The 11,259-nt window shown below is 38.8% G+C and overlaps 1 protein-coding gene across 1 annotated transcript in view; it reads left to right on the top strand.

Annotated features, from left to right (window-relative positions):
* Positions 1-11,259, top strand: part of NWD2 (NACHT and WD repeat domain containing 2) — a 188,670-nt gene that overhangs the window by 105,398 nt on the left and 72,013 nt on the right. The window contains exon 3 of the mRNA XM_012644481.1: positions 5,433-5,549. Coding sequence (XP_012499935.1) covers positions 5,433-5,549 — 117 coding nt within the window. The remainder of the gene's footprint in view (positions 1-5,432; positions 5,550-11,259) is intronic.

The raw sequence follows: 11,259 nt of genomic DNA, 5'->3' as shown, positions 1-11,259 counted from the left end.
GGAGGGGGGCGGAGGGGATGGGCATATGCACAAACAATGAGTGCGATGCACACCTCCGGGGGAAAGGACAGACTTGAAGCTCAGACTTAAAGGGTAGGGAGGTTAAGGGCATCATACGTAACCTAATCATCTGTACCCGCATAACATGCTGAAATAAAAAAAAAAAAAAAGAGAGATACAAGTAGAAGTACCATTCGATCCAGCAATCCCATTACTGGGCATCTACCCAAAAGAACAAATGATACTCTATAAGAAAGACACCTGCACCCGAATGTTTATAGCAGCACAATTCACAATTGCAAAGATGTGGAAAGAACCCAAGTGTCCATCAATACCTGAGTGGATTAATAAAATGTGGTATATGTATACCATGGCGTACTATTCAGCTTTAAGAAACAATGGTGATATAGCACCTCTTATATACTCCTGGATAGAGCTGGAACACCTTCTACTAAGTGAGGTATCCCAAGAATGGAAAGACAAGCACTACATGTATTCACCATCAAACTGGTATTAACTGATCAACACATAAATGCACATAGAAGAGTAACATCTATTCGATGTTGGGCAGGGGGGAGGAGGGGACAGGTATTTGCATACACAGAGAGTGCAATGCGCACCACCCAAAGGCTAGACATATTTGAAACTCGGACTTAGGGGGGGAGGGGGGGAAGGGCAACATACATAACCTAAACATCTGTACCCCCATAATATGATGAAATAAAAAAAAAAAGAATAAAAAAGAATGATATTAGTTAGCTGTGGGTTTTTTATAAGTTTCCTCTATCAGGTTGAGAAATTTTGTTTCTATTCCTAATTTATTGAGTGTTTTTATCACAATGTTAAAGAGGGTTAAAAGGGTGTTGAGTTTTGTAAAAATTTTTGTCTATTGAGATGATCATGTAGTTTTTGTCTCTTATTAATATAGTGTATTACATTAGTTGATGTTCTGATGCCTAGGCAATCTTGCATTCCGTATAAATCCCACTTGGTTGTGTTGTAAAATCCTTTTTATATGCTCCTGGATTAGGTTTCCTACTATTTTGTTGAGGATGTTTGCCTTATAAGAAATACTGATGTATGGTTTTCTTGAGTTGTTTTTGTTTGGTTTTGCTGCCAGTCATACTGGTCTCATAAATAAGTTGGCAAGTATTCCCTTCTCTTCTAATTTTTGAAAAAATTTATTAAGAGAATTGGCATTAATTCTTTTTAAAATGTTTTTTAGAAATTACCAGGATAGTTTTGGGTTTTTCATTTAATCTCTTCACTTGTTAAAGTTATCTTCATCTTGTCTATTTTGTCTTGAGTCAGTTTTTGCTGATTTGTGTCTCTAGGAGTTTTTCCATTTCATCTAAGTTATCTAATTCATTGACGCACAGTTGTTCAGAATATATACTCTTAGAATCATTATTTCTATAAGGCTGATAATAACAGCGTTTCTTTCACTCCTGATTTTTGTGACTTGAGTCTTCTCCCTTTAGTTTTATTGTCAATCCAGCTAAAGTTTTGTTCATTGTGTTGATCTTTTCAAAGAAACAATTTTTTGTTTTGTTGATTTTCTTTATTGCTTTTCTATTCTGTTTTATTCATTTCTTTTTTTTTTTTTAAGCATAAATGAGAAAATTTTTTAATTGAATAAGCTAGACATTCCTAATTGGCCAGGAAAGCATTATTTCTAGATTTCTTAGTTTGTGTCAATTAATTCATCTCTTTGAATAAGTTCTTATCTCTTAAATAACATAACATTGTATTTGATTTTGTGTTTGTCACATTTAAGTTTTATTAATTTCCACTATAATCTCTTATTTCCTTCCTTCTGCCTAGTTTGGCCTTGCTCGCTCTTCTCCTTTTAGTGTCTTAAGGTAGACAGTTATGTTATTGATTTGAGATCTTTTTTCTTTTTTAATATAGCTTTTACAGCTAATTATAGTTTACAGCTATAATTTTCCTCTCAGTACTGCTTTAGCTGCATCCCATAAGTTTTGGTATGTTGTGTCTTTATTTTCATTCATCCCAAAATATTTTTTATTTCCCTGGTGATTACTTTTTTGACCTATTGATTATTTGGGTGTGTGTTAGTTTTCACAAATTTGTGAATTTCCCAAATTTCTTTGTATTATAGATTTCTAATTTCATTCCATTGTGTTCAAAGAACACATATTATTTAAACCCATTTAAATTTATTGAGGGTTGTTTTATGAACTAATGTTCTATGTGTACTTGAGAAAAACATAAATTCTCCTGTGGCTGGGTAGATTATTTCATAGATATGTGCTCTAGTTGGTTTATAGTATTGTCAAACTCATTTAATTTTTCTTCTTCCCAGTAGTTCTTCCCTTTATTGAAGGTAGAATATTTAAGTTTCCAACTATTATAGTTGACTTGTCTTTTTCTCCCAGTTTGTACTTCATATATTTTGGGACTTTGTCATTAAATAGATATACATTTATAATTATTATATGTTCCTGATGGATTGACCCTTTTATCATTATAAAATATCCTTTATTTCTAGTTAGATTTTTTGTTTTATAATCTATTTTGTCTGATCATAGTATAGCCACTCCAGCTTGCTTGTGGTTGCTGTTTGCACGATATACCTTTTTCTTTCAACATTTATAAATATCAATCTAAAATGGTCTCCTGTAGACAGTATATAGTTGGATATTGTTTTTAGTCAGTCAGTAGTGTCTACTTTTGATTGTTTGATTCATTCACATTTAATGGTGGTATTGATACAGTTGGATTTACATCTGACAATTTACTTTTTTGCCTGTTATCTACTGTCTTTTGTATTCCTCTAGTCCTCTTCTTCTACTTGTTTTTGCAGTAAGTGAATGATTTCAGTGTAACATTTTATTTCCTTTAATGACTTTTTCACTGTATTTTTTAGTTATTAGTCATTATTTAAAGGCATATACACTTAATTTATCAGAATCTATAATTTATACTAACTTAATTTAGTGATCTCTAGAAAGATTACTCCTCTGTAGTAGCTCTATTCCCTTCCCCCCCTTTTATGCCATGTTGTTATACATGTTGCATCTATATATTTTATAAATCCCGTGGCATACTAATATTACTTGACATAATTTTATGTCTTTTAAAGAAGACAAGAGAAGAGCAAGTATATATTTATAGCTTTTATTATCTTAACCTTCATTTTTACTATTTCTTTTTATTTGTTCTAAATAAGACCTTCCTCAACTACATCCAAACAGTGTCAGTCGAAAAATGAAGACAAGGCTCTTTTCACGGTTTTTAGATTGTGCGTGGCATAACTAAGGGGTACCATACACATTGCAGTGAATTTGAATGTTTATTTTGATGGTTATTTGGGCAAATGACCAAAAATGTCTTGTTGGAATGATTTCAGTATGTAATAACAATTTTCTGGTAACTAGAAAAAGAGAAAAGCCCTTTTCTAAATCATATGAATGTGATCCCTGTTGGTAGCCCCATAAGGATCTGAGACTAAGAGGCTATGGACACTCTGGCCTCAACCTAGTCAAAAGAGAACCAGCAAATAAGAGTAATTTGGATTCCAGTGCCTACCTCTAAACAAGCCGAGGCATTTTAACATTCAGTTGGCTTCAGCCATCTAGTTTTCCCAGACAAATTGCTATATGGCCTCCTCCATGGACAAACCAGACAGAGGTCAGGGAGAAGAACCTGCCCTGATTCTAACTCTCCTTCTGTGCCAGAAGCATGTATCCAAAAGTGGCAGAAAGGACATGAGGTCCTGCCATACTTGGGCATTGACCTGGACGTGGTGATCGCACCTCCATGTAAAGCCCAGTGAATCCCAGGCTCTCTGGGATCTTAGATAGCCCCTGCCATGGCATTGTGTGATTGAACTTTATAAGGTAGATTAGAGAAAAGGGCCCTAAAATCAATGCTGATCTTCTCATAAGATTTTCATAATTTTCATAAAACTAAAATTTCATAAAATTTTAAATGGTCTCCTTGCTCTGAATGTGTAAGAACAAGAATTTCGTCAGCTTTCCATAAGAAATGCTGCAAATTAACAGTGAATAATTTGAAATGATAAAACATGACGTGGGAATATTTTCTAAAGAACCTGTCATATATCTATCAGCCTTCTAAAAACTCAAATGCAGGCAGGGAAGGATCTGGTACAAACACTCATGTGGGGGCCACAACCAAGAAACAAGAAGTGTTCAGAGTCCCTGGGATCTGCTTGGGCCGCAAGGGAGGACCCATTCTCTGAGCTTCCGTCTCACTGAATGCCACGCAAGCAGCAAGTGAGGAGGGAGGTGGTTCTTGTTTCTGCTTGTACGAAACAAGGAACAGAAAAGAAATCTTCAAAGCTGCAATTAGATACATTTACTTTATGCAGATAGCAGTTGAGTGGAAGAAATGAAACCCATACTGCTCTCCATTGCATTTTTCAAAGAGAGCACTTGGAAACGTTTTCACAGACTTGCAGAATCTTCCCTAGTAGTCTCTGAAGTAGGAATATAGAGGATCCTGTTATCCTCACTTCTCTGTAAGGCATACCTTTCCTTGTTTCTCAATACATGCTTTTTAGATAGATAGATATATATATTGATAGAAGCCAGACTGCTTACAGATAAAAGAGACATAAACAAAATATCTATTCCCATGGGATAAAGTATGGTAATAACATGGTTTGGGTTTTGTTTTGTTTTAAGAAATGTAGCTGTTTAACTTCAGACCAGTATATGTTAATTCTCATTATGGTTTTCCCCGCTCATATTAAAACGTATAGTAACATTATACACTGTCACTTAATTGTCTCAAATAATGCAGTAGCCCTATCTAAGCTGCTTTCAAACGTTTTTAAAAGTTTTATTATCATTTCAGTATAATGAAAGCCTGCACTCCAAAGCCTTTGACCTTTAGCATTTCATTATCTCTGGGCCCATGTATGTCAACAGTATAATCAGAAACAAAATAAGAAATTATAATGTTGATTCCTGATCCATTATGGAATAAAAAGTATCTCTTTATATGGATCTTAAAAATCATTTTCTGAGCTGGGCACGGTGGCTGACACCTGTAATCCCCGCACTTTGGGAGGCCAAGGTGGGAGGAGTGCTTGAGCCCAGGGCAATAGTGTAGAGACCCTGTCTCTACAAAAGATAAAATTATCCAGGTGTGGTGGCGCATGCCTATAGTCCCAGTTACTCAAGAGGCTGAGGCAGGAGGATCACTTGAGCCCAGGAGTTCGAGGCTACAGTGAGCTATGATGATGCCACTGTATTCCAGCCTGGGTGACAGAGTGAGAGTCTGTCTCAAAAAGCAAGATCATTTTTCCTCTTAAGGGAAAACATGCTACAAAGAGAAAAGTTAAGTCACATTAGCTTGACATCAAGAATAACAACAAAGCCCACAGGTAAATTTAATTTTCCCACAGGTAAATTAATGCTGCCTCATCCGTTTGTTCCCAGGTCATCGATCTGTACTGGGGAATTCAAGAAGATGACTGGGACAACCCAGAGCTCCAGAAGACCCGCATGAAGCTGCTGGAGGATTGCTTGAAAACTTCTGCAGGTCCATGTTTTGTTGTGGGTATAAAAAAACTAATGCTTTATATTAAATTTTACGTGAATGTGAGAATTCTTGCTGATTTGTGGTACTGAAGGGGCTTTTAAAACGAGGGAAAAAAGACTTTCTTATATCTATTTAAAAATTTTAAGCTGCCTCCTTACCCTCAATGTGTAGAACAAAAACTTCTTCAGCTTTCCATAAGAAGTGCTGCAAATTAACGGTGAATAATTTGAAATGGTAATCGAAGAGATGACTTGGGTTTGACAATAATTTCTACAACATCTTCTGGTTTAATAAGGATTACTGTTTCAGTCCTACAGTAATTATCCTAGTTTTTCTTATCCTATCATGTAATGTATTCCATTATAGTATTTCTATTTCTCAACATTAGAATTTCTTACATTTTTTAAGACAGTGGCTGAAACATTGTTAAAGTAAACTAAATATACTATGTCAAATCTGCCAGTAGAAAATGGTGCCCTGTGAAAAAGTTTATTTCTGCAGTGATTTTCAGCTAGAGGCTCATTATATGCTACAAATCAACAGAGATATTTCAAGTGAAACATTATTATTAGTTTGTCGTTATTTTCTAAAAAATACCCACTCCTCTGTGTAAGCACAGTGGTAGTAAGACAAGTAGGTCATTCTGTAGCAGGTGATTGTGCAAAATCACTGCCTTAATTTAGCTTAAATTAAATAGACTTATCTTCAAACAGATCCTACCAATCGGTAGGGAAGTTGCCACTTTGAACACAGGATGCTCTCAGGCTGACAGATGAGTGTTAAAATCACTAGTAAGTGCTGTGAAGAAAATATCATATCATACCATTAAAAACCAGGCTCAATATATTGATAAAAATGTTTTTAATATTTATTTGCATATCCATCTATATTCTGCTCCACACAGGATTAGGCAGACCTTCAGAGATGGTATCAGAAATCTGACCAGCTGATAGTAAAGTCTGACCAAGGATAATAAAGTATATAAGGGCTCTTTAATATTTGTAGTATTCCATATATGGATAAATTATTTTATTCACCGACTAATGATTGAGTGCGACTCTGTGCCAGGAACTGTTCTTGGTGATGGCAATATGGTATGTTGACCCATATGAAATTTTCGTTTTGTGGACCAGTTCCTTACGATTCAACCTTGGAATTGAATCAAGAAGATAAAATTCCTTGTCCTCATGGAGCTTGCATCCTTCTGTGGGTGGAAGGAGGAGAGGGCGGGCAAAAAAACAAAGAACTAAGTAAAATAAAAATAAGTTAGTTGGTGATACGTGCTATGGAGAGAAATACAGAAAGGAAGAGGAGGGGGAATACTGATGAGGGGAGAGATTGGCTTTTAAATGGAGTAGCTGGAGAAGGCCCCACCGATAAGATGACTTTGGAGAGGAGGTGGGAAGATGGTTGGGAAAGAACCAGGTGAATATTCCAGGTCAGAACATTCCAGAAAGAGGGGTTGGGTATGTTCAGAGAACAGCAAGCAGGCCAGCGTGCCCGGAGCAAGTATGAGCAAAGTGGGAGGACAGGGAGTGTGGCCCATATCATGGGGCACCTGTAATCTTGTCGTTTTTAGGAGAAAGAAGAATATTGTTGTGGCTCAACATAATTGGAAACCATCAATTTTGAAAAGATAATTGCATTAAGACAATTTTATAATCCCGAAGTTGACTGTAAAGATAGATTTCCCTTTGACTCTGAGTGACAGGAGAAGCCACAGAGTGCTGCAAGCAAACTTACGTTTTAAGGACCGCCTTGGCTGCTGGGTGCAGGATGGGAGACGGAGCGAGCAGACCTGTAGAGAGCTGCTACGGCAAGCCGGATGAGAAAAGTATATGAGGTAGCAGGTTTGGGGAATAAACATCTAAACACAGCATCCCAGTCTGAAAAGAATGCAAAAAAAAATAGGGAGGGTTGAAAGCCATGTTAAATATTTGAAGACTGAGCCGTGGGAAAGGAATTAAGACGTTTCCCTGGGTCCTCAGAGGAGAGAACCAGGAAGCAGATTCCAGCTCCGGGTGTGGGAGCTGGAGGATGTAGCTTCTTTCAGGTGTTGGCATCGGCTGTCCCTGCGCTGTGACTCTGACATTTCCTAGCTGCGGGGCACTGGAGGATCCACTTCGCTTTTCTAAGCCTTAGTTTCGTATCTGTAAAATGGAGGTGATGATATTTATTACCTTATGGGGTCTTTCTTCTGAGGATTAAATGAAATGATGGGGTACTTTTATAGTGCCGTGAATATAGTAACCCACAGTAAGTGTTAGTTGTTTTTTATTGTTTTTGTTGTCATCATTACTACCTATCAAAGCTGTCTGAAGATGAAATTGCCAGGTTCAAACTGTAATGAGTACATCACCAACAAAATTGTAATCAAAGAACACAAACCACTCTGGTGAGGGTGCCGTAGAAGAGATTGCAAAACTGGAAGACAGGTTAGGCCAGACTCCATCACGCTCAGAAAGACAGATTTGGGAAGCGTCAGACACTGTGGGCGTGCCCTGGGAGTCCCAGCTGCCGTGATCTCCACAGCTCTGTCCTACTCCAGCCTCAGAAACTCAGGTATGAGAGAGACATCCTCCCCCTAAAATAAGCCCTGTAGAGTGTCATAACTAAACTAACTGAAATCAGTCATGGCTGTCAATTCCAATAATTTGCTGGTAGGACAATAATTTCAAGACTTTGCACAGGTTCTGAGAGTAAAGGTTAACTAATAAAACAGCAGCAACATCTTTATTGAGCGTAGCAAGTCATTTATCCATCCTTCTGTTGCCCTGTTACATGTTTAAATCATGATAAAACCCTGCAGATAAAGCTAGGATTATTCACCCCAGTGATCCGAAATCGCACAAGGCTTATCTCACTGTTTGTTTCCTGTCGTAACTATGGTAATGACGGGTGGGTGGGTGGGGAGGTTGGGGGTGGGTATCACTTTTGAGCTCCATTTCCCTTGCCCAGTGCCCCTTGTGATAATTCTAAAACTTACAATGACCCTGTTGGATGCAAAGCTTGGCATATTACTTCCCCTAACGCTGAAGTCTTTGGCAAGAAAATTTACCATTGCTGAATAAAAAAAAAAAGTTTTTATATCTTCAAAGCCTTCACAGATATTAGCCTTTATATTAGATACAAATAAATTCAGGACCAGACAAAGCTGTCACTTTAAATACCCAGGGAAGTGAGGCCCCAAGGGAACTTGGACATAGTGTATGTGCTTGGCTGTCTTCAGCGTCATTTCCCGAAAGTTGTCATTTGGATATGGCTTGAGGTCCCACTGACATGCAGGCTGTGCTGCTAATCCTGGACAGCTGTTTGCACACATGTTTTTGGTCACAAGGAGAAGAGGGTCTGGAGCGAGGGAGCCCGGGCCACGTCTGGTCCTGCTCGCAGAGGACCAGTGCAGGAGGCACGTGGTAAAGAACGCAGGGTCTCTGCCGAGAAGAACAGCGTCTGTGCACGTGTGCGGAGGGAGGCAAATGCACTGGGAAAAGCCTGGAGTTTTCCTTTCACAGCCAAGTGAGAGCCGTGGTTCAGACAGCAGCAAGTCACTAAGTTCATTGTGCTTTAATTGTCACACCTACAGAGACGGGGAAATGATGACAATCAGCTGAAGGCGAATCTTGAATCGGCTTCATAGGTTTGTTGAGACCGAATGTGATGACGTATGTGTGAGTTCTTTGTAAACTGTAAGGGCTACACAACCAGTTGTTATTATTAAACTGCGATTTAAGTTATTTCCAAATGAGAATTGAAAGTTTTCATTTATATTGGGCATTTATGTGCTTTTGGAATTTTTTCCCTTTAAAAATATAAAAAGTATTCAGACGTGATTCAGACAGTCAAATATGAAAGGGCTTTAACTCATTCTTATGTCTACATGAATAAACTTTGTAAAATGTACACAGTATATATTACTTTGCTGGATATGAATTTGCTAAAATTTACTGAGTGGAACATTTACCTACTCCCAAGGAGGGATTGTGACCAGAGCTCCAGTAAACAGGGACGCAGTTCACAGTCACGTCCAAAGTCACCGTCTTTCTCACCTTTTAAGTGTGGAGAACTGCTTCAGTCTTTGGAAAGGATGCAAAGTTCAGAAGAAAGTTCCCCACCCACCTATCCTGCCCCTAGTCCATAAAAAGTCTTTTTGGAGAGAGCAGAGTCCGTGTAATGCTAATTATCTCATCCTCATCCTTCTTCATAGTACGTATTTATGGGGAGAGGAAGTTTTCTTCTTGTCATCCCTCCAAATCTGGAGTACCCCAAAGAATTACTTGTGGAGTTTGAGCATTGACTCTGGACTCTGCGTAAGGGCCTGCCTCTCTGTAGAAATTGATAAAGGCGGGTGACTTACGCTCTGCAGTCTTGGAGAACTGGAGTTTGAAAAGCTTAGCTATAGTATTGGGGGGTCTGCCCCTAGTGTGTGGCAGCCCGGGGGCATTAGACAACATCTCACTAGCGTCCCTCCGTCCATGGTGTGGATGACATGGAAATTTATGGGCAAGTACTGGCAGGTACCCTCGGAGAGCCAAGCCAGGCACCGTGCACTCAGCGAGGAGACCACCCTGACCACTGATGGAGGCAGGTGAGAGGGGATTCCGTGACTTCATATTCAGAGGGGTGTTCCCGTGCCTTGGGGTCAGGACAAAGGAAATGCTGCCTGTAGAATGTTTTGTCAACTCCCTGAGCTCTCCAGGAGCCAACGTCCACATAGTACGCTCATCGACGCTGCCAGATCACACGCACACAAACAGACACGATCTGTCAGCATTGGACAGAGCAACAGCAGCGACCAAAAGAACGAGAGTACCACTGTTACTCTTACCCGAGTAAGAGTAACCACCCCTAGCCCCGACAAACACACACACGCTGCCATGAGTGGCACGGCTGATGGGGGCGCAGAGGGCAGGCCATGCCCGTGCCCACCACAGACAGCTCCTGGCGGCAGCCCTTAAAACCACTACACACAAAGTGGGAAGAAAGAGGCCTAGAGAGCTACGCTTTGAACTGGGCTGTATTTTAAACCAGAAAAATGACAACTTAAGGGATTGGCCTGGGAGAGCTATTATTACTAAGCAAGTTTAAGTTTCTCCACTAGGCAGAAGAGTAAAGACAAAACAAGCCACGTTCATAGCTGATACTGGTGAAGACAAACCGGTCCATTTTTGTCTCTCATCCGAGTGACGCCACGTGGGTCAGCGTCTCCATCCCCCGCCTCGCCGCTCTCCTAGAGAGTTACTTGATGCCGCCTCGACAGTGTAGTGTCTTTCTTTAAATACTTCTCAGCTAAAGAAAACTAACAGTGAGAGTTCTTAAACCATTGGAAGGAGAGAATTACAGTGTTTTTTAAACTGTTTAGCTTTGGAAAATATTTCATTGTATCCACATTCCACGATTGCTTTATTATTGTAGGCATACTAAACAAAATAGACACGTGAAAAATTAAAACAAGTGCTTAATCTCGGTGCATACTTTAACTAAAGCATAATGTAGGTTCTCACTTTTATAAATACAGTTTTACTAACGAAAATGTATTTAAGAATGGTAAAATAGTCATTGATTTAAACTGGAAAGTTATCTAAATTAAACAATCTAGTTTTTTTAAAAGTCCTTTTTTATAAAATTTAAATAAACTTTAATAGGTACATTTTGCTTATATAATCAAGAGAAACAAAGATTTCATTATATATAAAATTAAGCTTGTCAACTAGTAGTAGAGTTCTG

The sequence above is a fragment of the Propithecus coquereli genome, unplaced genomic scaffold, assembly GCF_000956105.1.
Source record: "Propithecus coquereli isolate 6110/MARCELLA unplaced genomic scaffold, Pcoq_1.0 Scaffold213, whole genome shotgun sequence".
NCBI classification, from domain to species: Eukaryota; Metazoa; Chordata; class Mammalia; order Primates; family Indriidae; genus Propithecus; species Propithecus coquereli.
This window is presented reverse-complemented; position numbering and strand designations above follow the sequence as displayed.